We start from the raw sequence: 17,832 nt of genomic DNA, 5'->3' as shown, positions 1-17,832 counted from the left end.
TATTGGTGACAAGATTGGCGATGTAGCTCGGGGGTGGTGTGTGTAATATATACATATTACACACACAATGTTTGGGGGGTTCCAAGTAGTTTCCTAGAAAAAATAAAACCATAACATGTAACATGGTAAAACAGTTGCCCAGAGGGGAAGGGGTTAAGCAGAAAGGACATGAAACAAAGACGTACATTCAGCCTTGTGGGATGTAGTCACCCCACACCATGGACCACATGTAGCCGTCTTCCTATCCCCAGACATGCTTCCCTGTGCTGTAGAAACCGTGAAGAAGCGTTACCCCCATTCCCCGAGCAGCCCTCCGCAGTGCCGCCATACCCAGCACACGCTCGCTCGCCTACCCCGAAAGATGCGGACTACTACTGCTGCATTACCGGGGTTTCCTGGGCGGCTTCGCAGGGTCGCACGTGACCCCCTCCCTCCCCTGGAGAGGAGGGGCGTTGGAAGCCGGGGCAGGGGTGCCTAGGAAACCCCGGACGTTGAATGACAGCCGTTCTATTAGCGGCGCGCGTCCCCATAGCCTATTGCGCGTGCACGACTGAGGGGTGGGACTCGGCTGCCAGCGGCGTGAGTTCGGCTCTCTCGGCCGCCATTTTACAACAGCCACACTCCACCGGACAAGGAGCTGCTTACTACTACACGAGGGTCGCGCTCGTCCAACGCCGTGACACCTGAGAGCAGAGCAGGCAGCCCGGATAGAGCCAGCACCCGCCCGGACCGGGACAGGTAAGTGAGCCCATGTCGCCGTAGTGCTTATTGTGGAGCCCTATGGAAAATGGATTCCAGCAAGGAGCACGTTGTGGCCGCGGCTACCTTGTGTGAGGGGCGGGGAGGCCGGGGAGGGAGAAGCGGCCCGTGACACGAGGCGGCCCCGGCTACACCGCTTCCTATAGGATGGTGAGCTGGCTCCGGCCTGGAAGCATGGCGGCTGTGGGTGCGGGCCTCACCGGAGAGGACACGGTAGCTCCTTACCGCCTGATCGGTGCATGGAAGCCGTGATGTGTGCGGGGGGTTCTCCTGTCCTCAATGGAAGCTGGGCACACGATGGCATCGATCGGGGTATCGCGGCGTACTGTGCTGCCATTGTTCTGGGCTCGGCATTGTGGAGGGAGGAGAGCACGTGTCTGCAGCGAGCTCCGGGCCCGGCCTACGGTCGGCCTGTGGGTGGGGAGAACGGCAAGGCGCTTTGTTCCCGGGGATCAGCACACCGGCCATGCGGGCGGGAACAGCAATCTAGGGCGCTACTGCTGGGCCTAAGCAGCATTGTCGTGGGCTGTCCTAGGCGGCCATGCTGCATGGCTTTCCTGGGTGATCGGGACTACTAGTATGAACCAATACTCTGCCAGAGACAATGGGGCAATTATTACTAAGACTAACCAATCAGCTTCAGCTGCTTCAATCTAGGCTTTGAAAATGAAAGCTAGAGGCTATTTGGTTACCATGTGCATCTGCCCCCAGGGTTAGTGAATTTCCTGCGATCACCTTGTAAAACAACCTATTTGGTTTCAAATAAGAATGTTCTGCCTTTTGATTTCTATAGATATTTTATTATTCCTTATAAATGCCCCCCTTTTTTTATTATTGATCACATTCCCTATATTCTCAATTGTATAAGAGCTGGGGGAGCAGCAGCACATTGAGCTTCCCAGGGAATGGTTGCCAGGACAAGTCTGATCATTTGGAGAGCAGACAGTGTGTTCTCCTGCTCAGGGTGGTCAGTTTTTAATAGGAAAGCAAAGGGATTGGCAGTATCACCAGGGATTTCACATAAGGCAAGCAATAAAGAGAACAGGATTCATTTTTTCTCATGCCAGTACATGGTGGAGCAGACACATATTAGGAATACACAGTGTTGGGGTAACAAATAACACTACATGCATATAGGCCAAGAACCCTCGCTGATCTAGAGGCTATGTCAGAGTTGTCTTCCTTGAAATGTAATCTTGGTATTTTTTCACTGTGAAATGCAAAGGGTAATTTTTTTATTTTTTTGCACCTGTGAGGGCTCATTCACATGGACTAATTAGTCCATAAAGTGCAAAGACCCACGTGCAGGTAGCCTGTTTATTTTAATGGAGTTGAAGCGAGTGTACAAACTCAGTACAATGCACCCCCCCCACCCAAGTGTCCCTATAGGGTGAAAAAGTTGAGAAAGACAGGTCCAAATGGGAGAAACTAAAAATAAAGCTCAAAGGCCTCGCGTACCCTGGATGTTATAAAAACAGTCGTAGAACGCCACGTTATAAATGAGTTTTGCATTATTGTTTTTTTTAGCAAAGGCACATGGCTCAAAATGTTAATAAATGCAGAATAGCCACGTTTTCAGAGTTTTACAGCTGAAAAACTCCCCTTCGAACCCACTAGTTCTGTTTTTTATTTTATTTTTTTACAGCCAGATCACGCCCCCGACAACAAACGCTGATAGCAGCCTATGTGTGTATGGACACATATGATAATATGCTGGGGAGTTTAAAAGGAAGCAAACCTTAAAATAAAATAAACACCCTGCATGGCAAAGGCATACTGAGCTAGTGTGCATAGCATACTAGCTCATTATCAAGTACTTCCACTAGCTCATTATCAAGTACTTACATGAGATTGAGGAAGGGAATCACCGCTCCAGGTGGGTCTTGTATGCAATTTAGGAACTTCTCAGGAGACCAAGGTGCTGGCAATGCACAAGGCAAATGTAGAGTTTCAAAAGGGATGGACAGCCGCACTCCAAGGAAACTTCAAAAGTTGTCTTTATTGATAAACATGGGCATGCATCACATAACACAGCTGTGTTTTGTGATGCATGCCCATGTTTATCAATAAAGACAACTTTTGAAGTTTCCTTGGAGTGTGGCTGTCCATCCCTTTTGAAACTCTACATTTACATGAGATTGAAGCCCTGCTGCGGTGCTCACCTCTTCCGTCGGCTCCATCTCTGCACGGTTCACTAACGCATTGCGCTGTGACTGGCCGGAGCCGCAATGACGTCACTCCTGCGCACTCCCACCACTAATGGCACGCTTGGTGCGCCATAGACATCTGTGTCTTTTGCAAATACCTCCTAAACCATTTAGGAGATATTTGTTGCACCTACAGGTAAGCCTTAATCTAGGCTTACCTGTAGGTTAAAGTGGTCTGTAAGGGTTTGCAACCATTTTTACTGGCTGCAGAAAAAAAAATGTAATAGTGTCCAGTGTGCATGAGGCCTTAACCACTTAAGCCCCGGACCATATTGCTGCCTAAAGACCCAAGGTGTTTTTACAGTTTGGGACTGCGTCGCTTTAACAGACAATTGCGCGGTCGTGCGACCTGGCTCCCAAACAAAATTGACGTCCTTTTTTCCCCACAAATAGAGCTTTCTTTTGGTGGTATTTGATCACCTCGGCGGTTTTTATTTTTTGCGCCATAAACAAAAATAGAGCGACAATTTTGAAAAAAATGCAATATTTACTTTTTGCTATAATAAATATCCCCCAAAAACATATATAAAATTTTTTTTTTCCTCAGTTTAGGGCGATACGTATTCTTGTACCTATTTTTGGTAAAAAAAAAATCGCAATAAGCGTTTATTGGTTTGCGCAAAATTTATAGTGTTTACAAAATAGGGGATAGTTTTATTGCATTTTTATAAAAAAATTTTTTTTTTACTACTAATGGCGGCGATCAGCGATTTTTTTTGTGACTGCAACATTATGGCGGACACTTGACAATTTTGACACATTTTTGGGATTTTTGTCATTTTCACAGCAAAAAATGCATTTAAATTGCATTGTTTATTGTGAAAATGACAGTTGCAGTTTGGGAGTTAACCACAGGTGGCGCTGTAGGATTTGGTGTACACTGTGTGTGTGTTTACAACTGTAGGGGGGTGTGGCTGTAGGAATGACGTCATCGATCGAGTCTCCCTATATAAGGGATGACTCGATCGATGCAGCGCCATAGTGAAGCACGGAGAAGCCGTGTTTACACACGGTTCTCCCCGTTCTTCAGCTCCGGGGAGCGATCGCGACGAAGCGGCTATAAACAAATAGCCGCGCCGTCGTCCCGAATCGCTCCCCGAGGGGACCCGACCGCCGCAAGTTGCGGGGGGGGTCCCGATCGGACCCACGTCTAGGCAGGGACGTACAGGTACGCCAATGTGCCTGTACGTGCCATTCTGCCGACGTATATGTACATGAGGCGGTCGGGAAGGGGTTAAAGTGGAACTTTCCCAATCAGCATTGATTATTTTTTAATACTCATGCTACTAGATGGGAAGGTATATATTTACTTGTTAAAGGGGTTGTAAACCCCTATGCTTTTCACCTTAAAGGGGTTGCAGAGCTTTTAAAAAAAAAAAAATAACAAACAGGTCATACTTGCCTCCACTGTGCAGCTTGTTTTGCACAGAGTGGCCCCGATCCTCGTCTTCTGGGGTCCCTCGCGCCTGTCTCGGCTCCTCCCCACTCCTGGTAACCCCCTGGGAAGCGCTCTTTTGCATTATCTCACATATGCACTCCCAAGTCCTGTATTTGGCGTTCATAGCCACCAACTACACTACTCGGCCCTGTCCCTCGCGTCATTGGAGTTGATTGACAGCAGCACAAGCCAATTCATCTATCCAATGAAGAGCCGAGAAGACTGGGTCGAGATCAAGCGCGTTCTCGCCACAGGACTTTCGACTCGGGCTCAGGTAAGTAAACCGTCATCAATATATATTTTTTCACCTTCATGCATAGGATGCATTAAGGTGAAAAACATGAACCTTTACAACCCCTTTAATGCATCTTATGTATTAAGGTGAAAAAACACCAGGTACCTCCATGGGTGGGCGCAATTCTATAGGACAAATGAGACAGAGATCCTGCCACTGCCAAATTTTGACATATTGTTACCGTCAGATTCATCTGTCTGAGATCAGTCTAACAGTAGGCTTTACCTTGTATTATAGTCTAGCTTTTACTTTAGGTTTTTTCTTGGGGCTGTAGCATAAGTAGACCTTTCATTCAAAGCCTGCTTTAAAATATGCCACCTTTTTCTAGACTAGGGAAGTTTTCCTATGGTTCTCCCTTTTACATTGTTTGCTCTTTTTTGGTTCATACTAATGTCCTTTGCTAGATAGTGATTGTAATAGTAATTCATTGTCTGTGCCATTCTGCACAGAAACAACTTTTCCTACTTGGGTGCAATTATTGTAGGTCTGACTCTAATAGGTGAGCAGATTACCACTAAATGTCAGACACTGCAAATCTGAATTCTTTCTTTTGCTTTCCTTGTGGTTAGAGGCTAAAATGTGCCTAGTTTGTGCATGCACAATTTGCGTATTTATAGCCATCGGTTAATGATGCTGATTATTGCATTTGTACAGATATCTGGAGATATGGCCGCTGAACATGTAAATGGAAATGGTACAGAAGAGTCCATGGATACTTATGCTGCAGTTGTCCCATCAGAGCATTTGCAGACATTGCTCGATGCTGGTTTACCACAGAAAGTTGCTGAAAAACTAGATGAAATTTACGTTTCAGGTAAGACTTGGTTCTTGCAAAAACACTTATATTTTAGATTTTCTCCATTGGATTCTGCCTAAATTAGCAACTTTTTGTGGTTTCCAAAACATGGGAACTGCAGGTATAATTTTTATGCCCATCCCCTTCAGTGCTTGAGGTGTCTAAATTGTGTTGCTCTGCAACAGAACTCTCTAACAGTGAAGGGGTTTTTACCATGCAATGCTTTTTTCTCTTTTTCCCAAGACCACTGGGTGCATAGTATACTGATTTTACTTGTTTTTGATCTTGAATTTTGCAATACTTTTCTCTTTTTTTTCTTTTTTTATGAGCACCATGGCAGTATAACAATATGTGATTGTATTTTTAGAAGGGATTAGTATAAGCACATCTGTAGCTCTGTTGCATAAAGTAGATATGTTTTGTATGCATCACCCTGTTTTTCTGCCTTCATATAGTGTGTGTAAAATGTGGTATGTACCCCTGACACGACATAATTACATGGGCATGCCTCAGAAATCCTTTCTTTAGTAGTTCAATAAAGAAGCATTTTGTACATATTCAACTGCAGTTGTCTCTTGCCCAGCCCTGAGACTGAGAACTGAGCAATCACATGATTGTGGCTGTCAATTGCTCTCCCCTCGAGTGCTCGCTGGGGAGGGGGTTGAGCTGGCTGCCATACAGGCATCTGGGTGCATCCCTACAACGTGGTTGGGATCCTTCCAGAGCGGCTATGTCATCTGCCAACAGGCTTTAGATTTAGACTGATTCTGGGTATCGGGAGAGCACAAATAAGTGCACGCCTGTGGCGCACAAGACGTATGGCTGTACTTCACACTATTGTGTGGCATGTTGAAGAATGGGGGGGCGCTTATCCACAGGTTTTTAAAGACTTAGTACTTACACGGTCGAATTTCGAACAAATTTTCTTTTAAAAATCAAAGTGTTTTTTTTTTGTGATCTGATGCCACCATTGATTTTCGATATTCGTCCGACCAAACCTCCATGTTGCTGGGAATATTCTTTTCTTGCACATGCACATTTTTTTTCTATTGCATTTCTCGCACGATTCTCCCATCATTGATCAGAAAATCGTTTGGTTTTCAAAAAATTTCCAACATGTCGGATTCCTCAAATTTGTTTGCCGCATGAAAATCGGTTGTTGCTGCAGCCCACTAACAATGCGAAATTCGTCCGCAAATTCTTTTATACGATTTTCGAAAGAAAATTCTTTCAAAATTCTAACCGTGTATGGCCGCCTTAACATGCAAAATTCGGAATATTGCTACACTCCTTGGTATCTTTATTGAAGCCTTAAAATCGCATTACGGGTATGACAGGAACAAGAGAGGTAACACGCTTCATGCTAAAGTCACTCAAACCTGAGTAAGCCCTTTAGTGCAAAACACTTGACTTTTCTTATTCCTGTGATGTGATTTTAATGCTTCAATAAAGATACCAAGGAGTGCAGCAATATTCCGGATTTTGCATATTATCTAGTCTCATACGAGCTGTGCATCACCCTGGGTTCCAGTTCCACCTAGAGCAGCATTTCTTTGGGTTCGCAGATTTTTAAAGTTAACGTTCCTTTAGGTTCTCTGATACTTTATGGGAGGGGGGCTTACCTGAGCTTTCCGGTCAAGCAAGTTTACTTGTATTGAAGGATTTTCACTGCGCTTAGGCTTTAAAAAGGAGCTTGCATAAAATTCTGGTAACAATATAAGCCTAAAAGGAAAAAATTTGAAAGTGAGGGTGAATTCAAAATTTTGTGGCCACCACAGTGGCGATTTGGGTTGGTGCAAACTGTAGCGTTGGGATTCTTCTGCTTCATGCTGCAGTTGCCGGCCCTGTTCACTGACACGTTGCCAGCTATTGTGCACTTATGTGCATCCAGCAGCAATCACCACAGGAAATCACTGTCTATGTGGACAGCCACGAATAGCTGCTGCCGCTGGCAGCCTGACAGTGAATGGGGCCAGTAGCAGGAATCGGGTCTCCAGGATTAGAGGGAACATTATTCAATAGGGATACTTGTTTCCATGACCGCTATATGACTCCTTTCACACTGAGGTGCTATAGTGCTACAAATAGCACCTCTCCTTTTACTCCAGTGTGAAGGCCGGAGTGCTTTCACACTGGAGCATGCACTGGCAGGACACTCTCAAATGTCCCGCCAGCAGCTTCTTTGAGGCGCTTCAGGAGCGCTCCGAAATCGCCCCTGCCCATTGAAATCAATGGGAAGCGCAGATTTTAACCCCTCTTTGGCTGCTAGCACGAGGGTGAAAAGCACCGCTAAAATGACGGTCCATCACTGCTCAGTGTAAAAGTGCCCTAAGGGTTATTCCCTCGCATTTAGAAGGAAATCTTGCTTTCTGATGAGTTTAACCGACATGAATTGAAGGGAAATCTCCCTAATAAGGCACTAAAGGCAGGGAAACCTGACCACAGTTTAAGTTGAGCCCAAGGCACAAAAATGTTTAAATGTATTCGATAGCCACAAAGGATAAAAAAAAACACTGCAACTATTGTCTTGACAAACTTGGATATTACCTTTTTGTAAAAGAAGCAATTGCATCGTAATTGTGCTGTATGTACATAGCCTGAGCAGAGCTGTGGGAGGGACCCAGAAGGTCCACCCACTACAAGCTGCCTGCAGAAAGCTACAGGAGGGGAGGAGGAGAGTACCAGTCACCCTGAACAAGGATAGAGCAACAATGACTGGTCTCCATTACAGGAAGTGCCTGCGTAGACAGTTTTGTATTTGTGGATGTAAACACAATTTTTATTACTTTTTTTGTAACTTTTACATTATATGATTTCATTTCATCTGTGCCCAGTCTTGCCACGAAAAATGAATCCAGCTCTGAGCAATCCTCATCTCTTTTTCAGTGAGATAAACCTGACAGAGAAATCACTGTCAGTTCCCCCCCCCCCCCACTCCACTGTGAATGACAGGTGATTTACATATCTCACGAACGAGCATACAGAGTTTCACATCTCCCTTCTGTGTCTGAGCTGTGCTAGCTATACTGAAAACCTCCCCACTACTGCCTGTTTGGCAAAGTGCTCAGGGGTCACAGGGGGGCTGTGAGCATGCTCTGATTCTGCCCAGAATGTGCTCTGTGCACAAACTTCTAGTATAACAAACACAAGGTTCATACTCATGCCACTGCCAGTACAAGGAAGTGTAGAGGTGGGCGGTAGCCTAGGGATGTCATGGCTCCACCCACTGAGCGCCGCAGCATAGACTCAAGTTTTGTGTGGCTCGGTGTAGGAAAGAGGATTAGAATTATAAGCCATGTACAGATACATACATTATCCTGGCAACAGTATTCATGTGGTGTGCGTTTACATCCACTTTAAGGCAATATTTACTCATCTTGAATTTCAGCTTCTTTAACCACTTAAGCCCCGGACCATTTGGCTGGCCAAAGACCGGGCCACTTCAGCCCCAGAAGGTTTAGCCACTTAATGACAGGCCATTGTTTTTGCAATACGGCACTGCGTCGCTTTAATTGTGTGCGCTTGTGCGACGTTGTACCCAATCAAAATTGATTTCCTCCCCCCTCACTTTTTTTTTTTAATGGTGGTATTTGATCACCTATGCAGTTCTTATTTTAATATTTAAAATTCTCTCCTCCTCCGACACCCTTGTGCTTCACAGGGCAAGCACTTTGACTGCCCAGATTCTCTGAAATGCGCTTGCTTAGGATGCATTCACACCTGCGAATGCACCCGACACCGATTGCATGTCAGGCAGTCTGTGTCATGGGGGCGGGGCCTGGTGGGAGCCCAGGCTGAGGAGGTCATCCTTACCATCATACTCGCGTGGATGTGCGGGCGCCAAGGATTCCTTCCTTTCTTTCTCTCTCCAGTCTGTGTCCTGGGCCAGTCAGTCACATGTGATCTCTCTGTAAGAGTGGTCACGATTAGTTGCGGGAGCTGGCAGCCACCTTTTGCTTCCAATCGGGCTGCTTCCCACACCGATCACTGGGAAGTTGGAACCCTTGCTGGGTTTCTCGCATGTAATGGATGTCATGTGCATTTTGCAGGTGTGAATACACCCATACTGGATTGATTGGATCTAATCGAAGACATGGGTTAGTTGTGCTGTTTCTTTTTTTCTATGGGACGGGCCTAGGCCTGCATCCCAACCAGAACAATGAGGAAAGACTTGAAGGCAGTGCTGCATTAGGCAAATGAAACGCATTTCGGGTTTGCTTTACGAAAATACATTTTATGCATTAATATGAACTCCATAAGCAAGTAGGAGGAGGCTGGTTTATTTGCCCCAGTGTTTGATTTTTGTTTTGAATGTCCCACATGTGAACTTTTCAAATTATTATGTAGCCCATTGTGCTAGGGAATGTATTTAAGGTTTTTCTGCAGACCTATATGAACACAAAGGTAGAAGGACTTGGGTGAGGATTTTGCCAAGGGGCATGTTTGAACACGGAAAATGACATAAATTGCGTTATTCTCCAGGTCTGCTCCTCACTGTGCATAAGTTTTCCTTTAAACGCTGCGTTTAAAGTTAGCAACCCCGGCACAACCAATGTGACAGTTGGCAATCCCGGCATGCCGGAAATGTAACTGCTTTTTTAAACTGTTAAATCGATTGGTTTACTTCCGCTTTAAGGCTCTCATTACAAATTTGTGTGCATGCTTAGATTTTTTTTCTTCTTCTGCAGATGCAACATATACTTATTTTTATGGTTGGCTACCTGTGGAAAAGTCAGTAGGTGCTGTAATCTTGGTCATATTTTCCCTTTTACTTATGCACTTATTGCAAGATGCTCATTGGCCCTTCCTGCCTTCTGGATAAAAGTATGTGAGGTGGGCTCTGCAGTACTGTGAGTGTTCATCACCTTCCTGCCATAGTTTTATAAGCTACCTGTCTCTCTACAGGGGCGTGGTGGAATGGATATTCTACCCTAGTGCAAGGAGACAGCATGCAGAACTTTATTCTGCCAGTTCTGAGTGTGAGTTGTGCTTTATCACTTAAAGCGAAGTTCCACCCAAAAGTGGAACTTCCGCTTTGAGCACTCCTCGCCCCCTTACATGCCATGACATGTAATTTTTTTGGGGGGGAGTGGGGGCTTTCGGTAGGAGTGGGACTTCCTGTCCCACTTCCTACTTCCACTCAGGGACCGCCTAGGCGACTCCCTCCTCTGCCCCTATGTGGCCCCTCCCTCTAGACGATCTCCTGGGACACGTGATAGGTCTCAGGAGATCGCCTGTCCACTCCTAGAGCACAGCGCGACTCGTGCATGCGCAGTGAGTGCCAGGCCGTGAAGCCGAAAGCTGTCACGGCCGGGTGCTCACACTGTGAATGGAGGCGGCCGTGTCGCTGGACTGTGGAAGGTAAGTGTCTTTTAAAAGCGGCTAAACTTTTTGTAGTTGCTAACTTTTAATAAACAGTAAAAGGCTGGAACTCCACTTTAAAGTGGAACTGAACACACAGTTAAAGGAGTTCTCTAAGCTAAAACTTTTAACCCCCGCTGTGCCCGGGCTATAAAACTATACAAAATAAACTTTCACTTACCTGCCTACGATCCCCTGTTGTTCCGATTTCGCCGTCCCGTTCTCCGGTCCCGGTCTGTTCCACTTCCTGCGGGTCGGTGACTCAGTGCGCTCAGCGGCTGCGACGGGACATTGCTGCGGCCGCTGATAGGCTGAGCGCACTGTGAGTCACCGACCCGCAGGAAGTGGAACAGACCTGGACCAGAGAACGGGACGGCGATATCGGAACAACGGGGGATCGTAGGCAGGTAAGTGAAAGTTTATTTTGTATAGTTTTACAGCCCGGGCACAGCAGGGGTTAAACGTTTTAGATTGGAGAACTCCTTTAATGTTTGCTCTTCTGTAGGGATTAGTTTGTAATGTTTGTGCCAAACAGTAACAGGGCGCTTCCTGAGAGTGTGCCATGGCATACTGTATGTCTGAAGTGTGACTCCAATGCTCTACCATCTTGACTGCTAGTGTCAAGAGATTTAATAATCTCGCTACTTTTTCACTGCTCTCCTTGCTTAACCCTTTCCCACCGAGCGTACGCATATATGCGCCCTCGGCTTTCGGGCATCATCCTGGTACCGTTGTTTAGAGCCGGCGATTGGCTATCCAGGCATAACAACCGATCCACCCCACCCGTCGCGGCTCTGACCGGGCCTACCATCCCACCGCGATCCGGCGCCTCCAGTGTCTAGGCGCAGACTGAAACGAAGCCGTAAACTGCTTCGATTCAGTCTTCCGCAATGTAAACACGGAAGCGGCGTCATGATGTCACTTCCGGGTTACTCGGTTGCTAATGGCGCCGGATTTGAAAAAAGTACACAGTATTCAGAATCACTGTTTTCGACGATCTGAATACTTTTAAGTGCAAAGGAGATATTGGGGGTCAAATAACACACTTTAATATTATAAAATAAACTTTTTTTTAAAACGCCCCCTCCCCGTGATCTCGCGCAACAAAGAAAACGCACACCGAAGTCGCGCACACATATGAAAACGGTGTTCAAATCACACATGTGAGGTATCGTCATAGCAAGAATTCTAGCACTAGACCTCCTCTGTAACTCTAACCTGGTAACCGTAAAAAAAAAGTTTATAGTGTCGCTTATGGAGATTTTTTAGGTACTGTAGTTTGTCGCCATTCCACAAGTGCGTGCAATTATAAAGCGTGACATGTTTGGTATCTATTTACTCGGCGTAACATCATCTTTCACATTATACAAAAAAATTGGGCTAACTTTACCTTTTTTCATTTTTTTAAAATTCATGAAAGTTAGTTTTTCACAAAAAGTTGCGTTTAAAACACCACTGCATAAATATCGCATGACATACAATTTTGCAACAATCACCAGTTTATTCTCTAGATTCGCTGAGCGATATTATATATATATATATATATATATATATATATATATATATATATATATATATATATATATATATATATATATATATATATATATAATGTGTGTGTCAGGGCTCAACAAAATCAGGGGCGCCCGGTCGCAATTGTGACCTGCCGGTAATTGAGGCCGCGGCTTTGCAGCCTTGTGAAGGCCCAAGCTTTCTTCTGTGACCTGGTGCCATCTGGTGGTGGCCGTTGGCATTACAAGTAAAACAGCAGTTCTTAAAGTGTTATTTCACTGTTATCACTGCCATCTCCTTCCCTCTAATTTTATTCTAACGCCCTAGAAAATAAAATGGCGTCCGTTGCAATACTTTCTGTCACACAGTATTTGCGCAGCGGTCTTACAAGCGCACTTTTTTTTGGGGGGAAAAAAAATAAAACTTTGTTAATTAAAAAAATAAGACAACAGTAAAGTTATCCCCATTTTTTTTTTTTTTATATTATGAAAGATAATGTTACGCCGAGTAAATTGATTCCCAACATGTCACGCTTATAATTGCATGCGCTTGTGGAATGCCGACAAACTTTTACCCTTTAAAATCTCCATAGGCGACATTTAAAAAATTCTACAGGTTGCATGTTTTGAGTTAGTGGAGGTCTAGGGCTAGAATTATTGCTCTCACTCTTAACGATCGCGGCGATACCTCACGTGTGGTTTGAATACTGTTTACATATGCGGGCGCTACTCAGGTATGTGTTTGCTTCTGCGCGTGAGCTTGGCGGGACGGGGCATGTTTTCTGGCTCCTAACTTTTTTTTAGCAGGCTCCTAGATTCCAAGCAAATTTGTCAAACCCTGTTCTAAGTTATTTTCTAGCAAAAAAATACGGATTTTAACTTGTAAACACCAAATGTCAGAAATAGGCTTAGTCATGAAAGGGTTAAGGCTCTGATATAAGGAAACAAATCCCTGCCTCTACAAAGAAACCATGCAGAACAAGGCACAAGTCAGTAATGGGGGGGGGGGGGTGCAAGATCAGCAGCAGGGACACTACAAACCATAGTGGTCTTTTGGTCCCTTCCTGAATTCTTTTGGGTGTATAGCTTCCAGAGTTCAGCAGCTTCTCTTTAAAACTGGATGAACAGATAGTCCTTTGGGAAGACTGGTAGTTTATTATGCCCTGTAGCAATGATCTACTATGTGCAGTACTGCAGACTTTCTATACAGGGCAAGGGGCATAATTTGGTCTTGGCTGATTTAAAGTGTTTATCCTTTAAATTGGTGCGGCATGTATATTTCCTTTAGGTGATCATGTTTTTATATTCTGGGCTTTTTAAAAGTTAATATGAGTGGATCGTTTACCAGCTTTATCAGATTCAATTAATGTGATTTTTTATTTTCCTGTAGTTGATTAGAATGTAATAAAATGCCGTAATCTGATTGCGATAGGACTAAAATCAGCTTTAGTTTCTAATGCTTCTGTAGCGTAGAGCTGTACGATTAATCGCGGAGAGAATCACGATCTCGATTCTCCCCGTCTGTGGGATGAGCTGCAATTTTCGGGTGCGGCCATAGGAAACACACTGAATTATTCTCACCCATGTGCATGTGTCCCGGAAGTCGCTCACATTCCCCATCACCACCATCCTCCAATCCGCAGCAGGAACGTCATCCGCTGCCAGTAATCAGGTTCTGTTACCTTAGATACTGCAGGATGCTTCCGTTGCGCCGCATGGCATGCCGGGATATGTAGTCCCGCCTCTGTTAGTGAAGGGGGAGGTCTCCTTGTAGAACTACCAATTCCAGGATTCCTAGAGGGCCTGGTTCCAGACAGGGAGCGGAGAATGCTGACCGGAGCCAGGGAGATGAGGGCAGGTGCTGGAGGAGGCAGAAGACGGGGGGCACCAAGGTGAGGGCCGGCGGAGGGGTTCCGTGTAACCCAGAGCCTGAGAGAGAGAACCATTGTACTACCTGGGGGCCTGAGCGAGAGTATACATATATGGGTAATGGTGACAACATGGATAGGGGTGACAACCTGGGGAATGATGACAACATGAGTAGGGGTGACAACACATGGGCAATGGTTACAACATGGGCAATATTGACAACATGAGTAGGGGTGACTGCATACTAGCTCATTATCGTTTTTGCCTTTCGGGTAGGTTTAAAAAAAAAAAAAAAACAGGGTTTACTACCACTAAATTTTTTCTTGAGAATCGTGATCTTCATTTTATGCAAAAGAATTGCGATTCTCATTTTTCCCAGAATCGTGCAGCTCTACTGTAGCGTACGCACCTTTACTCGTAAAAGAGAAGTTGCTTTTTTAAAACCAAAATGACCAGTAACGGACATACCTGAATGAAGGGCATTTAGAAACTACATATATTTCCAAAACCTGTGTGCATTTTTTTTTTCCCTGACGAGAATATTAAAGCGGATAGCAGCAATATCTCACATGTGGTTGGATCACTTTTATTCCTATTACAAGGAAAGTAAACATCCCTTGTGATAAGAAAAAATGCATGACAGGACCTCTTTAATTTCCTCAAAGACCAGGCCATTGTTTTTGCGATACCGCATTGCTTTAACTGACAATTGTGTGGTTATGCAATGCTTTACCCCAGGGGTGTCCATGTGGCCCACGAAGCCCTCCTGTTCTGGGATGCCGGTAGAGGAAGCAATTGGCTGCCGAGTAGAGCTGCGCAAGCCGATGCTTCCTGTATAGCGCAGGCTTCTGTCATAGGTGGAGTGATACCTAATGCACTCTGCCTGGGACAGCAACAGCCGGCAATACCTGAATGGAAGACAGTTATTTAAAGGTTAAGTTTATTACTGAAATCAGTGTATATATGGGCATATCTGTTCAGTGGCTACTGAGCTGCTTCCAAACGAATCCACGGGTGCAGTGTGCCTGCGGGTTACCTGCACTGATCCATAGACTTCTGTTGTTGCCTGCATGTTTGGTGAGCTTTCGGAAAGTACATCACACCTATAGGATAAAATAGAATTCTATGGCAACGTGCAGCTAACCCACAGGAGATAGGTACATTGTGCTGGGTAAACCACAGCTCGTTGGTGTAAAAGCAGCCTTAGGCCCCTTTCACACGATCGGTCTGACCCAATCGGTCCCTCCATTCACCTCTATGAAGCAGCAAATGTAAATGGACTTGTGTCTGTTTACACCCGCCTACCTCCAATCCAATCAAAAAACAGAAGTGGATTCATCCCCTTCTGTCTGGGTAGATGTGTCTGCTCGGCATATGTGGACACGGACCTTTTATACGCCCACTCCACTTATTGGGGCACACGACCGGTCACCAAGTCATTTAAGTGGCCCTCGCTCTTCAAAAGGTTGGGCACCCCTGCTTTACCCAAACAAAATTAATGTCCTTTCTCCCACACACACACACATAGAGCATTATTTTGGTATTTGATCGCATCTTCTTTTTTTTTTTGCTATAATATCCCCCTCCCAAAAAAACAAATTTCTTCAGATTGGACACTTTTGACACATTTTTTGGACACTTATTACTGTGTAAATATCACTGGTAGGGAAGGGGTTAACTGTTCCCTGCTAGGTGTTTCTAACTGGGGATGTGAGGAGGAGCCAGATCACTGTTCCTACTTAATAGGAACACAATCTGTCTCTTCTCTCTCCTGACAGAATGGGGATGTGTGTTTACACCCTCATCCCCATTCTGGCTCTTGTGCACGTGGCTGATGGACATCACGGGGTCTGGCCTTGCGCATAGTGTCCCCTGCTGTGCAGCAGGCGCGCACCTACTATGGCTCTTCATAGGAGCCGATGTACAGCTACGACAATTAGCGGGAACGTGCGGACCTGCTGCCGTATGACGGTGGCTGGTCAGCAAGTGGTTAATATGGGGTCCAAAAGACCTCAGATCTCACATTTACACTTTAAATGTCTGAGCAATTGCCATTCAAAGAGCAAGTGTTTCTAAGCTGTTCTAGTCAGAAATGACTGAATCTGATTTTAGACCCCATTCACACGAAGACCCCTTTCACACTGGGGCGTTTTTCAGCTGTGAAAGCCCTGCGCTGGCAGGACGTTTAAAAAAAAAAAAAAACTCCTGCAAGCGGCATCTTTGGTGTGGTGAAGGAGCGGTGTATACACTGCTCCTGCCCATTGAAATCAGCAGCGTGGCGCTTTGTGGGTGGTTTTAACCCTTTTTCGGCCTCTAGCGGGGGGTTTAAAGTAACACGCCGGTAAAGTGCCTCGGTGTGAAAGCGGTCTAAAACATGAGATGGCCAGCTTTGATCATTTGCATGTTTTTTTGGTGCGTTGAGTTGCACTGCTCATAGGGCAGCAGCCCATTCATTTTAATTGGCTGCCTTACGTGTGACAAATGCATCAAGTAACTCGTGACTTTTTGAACATTGAGCTTTGTGTAAACCATGCAATTTGCCATGTTTGCGCTTGTGTGTGTGTGTGTGTGTTGTTTTTTTTTTTTTTTTTTAAACTGTTGCTGCACCCTAGGGGGTGCATGCTAACTGTGTGAGTGCTGCTCTGACTGGAGGAAGATAGATTGGTGTACCTGCTTAGCCTTGTTTACATGAGCAGATCGCCATTCTGCCTCTTTCGAAACGTACACGGGTGGCCAGTGGACATCGGGTCCGCCAAATTCGCTTATTGGCATCCTCTGTGTCCAATCGGTGCATAATCCCCAGTAACTATTGTTGAAATGTAGGTACATGATTTCATGCAATAAAGCTGACCTGACAAAGTAAATATGTGGTTAAAGTGTAAATAAAGGCAAAACTTTTTTTCTCTTCCTATCATGGACGGACACAGCAGCATCTTGACCTTGGGGTATTATCCTCCTAGGAGATTGACTAGGCAGAAAAACAGCATGTTAAGTGTTACACTCCACACAGTACAGTACCTCCCAGGGGGCGATTCCCCCGGGTACATCCCCCCCCCCCCCACGCTCTGCTCTGCAGCCTCAGTTTTTTTTCCTTCTGCCTAGCACAGGAGAATGACATGGCTCCTCTGGGCCCATGTGGCCTGGGGATTTTTTTGCCATTTTCTTGCTCTGCCTTTGTTTTTTGTCTGCATTGTAGATCTCAGGATCCAAAAGTCAACTGCCGACTGGGTGACGGGCTTGATCCTTGTAGTCCCCCCAGTTCAGCCATCGAGTGTGTGCCGGCCTTTTAGCTACGCGTTGGGCCGTCCACGACATGCCCCGTTGCTCCAGTGGTGGCCGGTGAGCTTACACTCCAGGGCACACATGTCCGGGCTCTATGTCCGTGTGCCGGGCCGACAGCCATGCCGTATCCGCGCGGACGTTGGGACAAGCTTCGTCCTTGGATTGCCAAGTCTGGGTGAGTCGCCTGGTCAGGTCCTCCCTAGTGTGGTGGCGGACGTCTCCGGTGCTTCGGGCCAGGAAGTCGTTCCTCCCGTGTCATTGGATGGTAGTCACAACGGATGCCAGTCTCTCTGGCTGGGGGGGTCTGGGGCGCT

The 17,832-nt window shown here is 45.7% G+C and overlaps 1 protein-coding gene across 9 annotated transcripts in view; it reads left to right on the top strand.

Annotated features, from left to right (window-relative positions):
• The first annotated feature begins 528 nt into the window (after positions 1–528).
• LOC120937091 (synaptotagmin binding cytoplasmic RNA interacting protein) overlaps positions 529–17,832 on the top strand; it is a 43,411-nt gene continuing 26,107 nt past the window's right edge. For 5 of the 9 annotated variants that reach the window (XM_040350059.1, XM_040350058.1, XM_040350057.1 and 2 more), the window contains exons 1-2: positions 529–738; positions 5,354–5,513. In XM_040350059.1, coding sequence (XP_040205993.1) covers positions 5,366–5,513 — 148 coding nt within the window. In that variant the 5' untranslated portion in view covers positions 529–738; positions 5,354–5,365. The remainder of the gene's footprint in view (positions 739–5,353; positions 5,514–17,832) is intronic. The other 4 variants (XM_040350061.1, XM_040350060.1, XM_040350063.1 and 1 more) reach the window with 3 other exon arrangements.

The sequence above is a fragment of the Rana temporaria genome, chromosome 4, assembly GCF_905171775.1.
Source record: "Rana temporaria chromosome 4, aRanTem1.1, whole genome shotgun sequence".
Classification (NCBI taxonomy): Eukaryota; Metazoa; Chordata; class Amphibia; order Anura; family Ranidae; genus Rana; species Rana temporaria.
The sequence above is the reverse complement of the archived record's forward strand: the minus strand, read 5'-3'. Positions and strand labels throughout refer to the sequence as shown.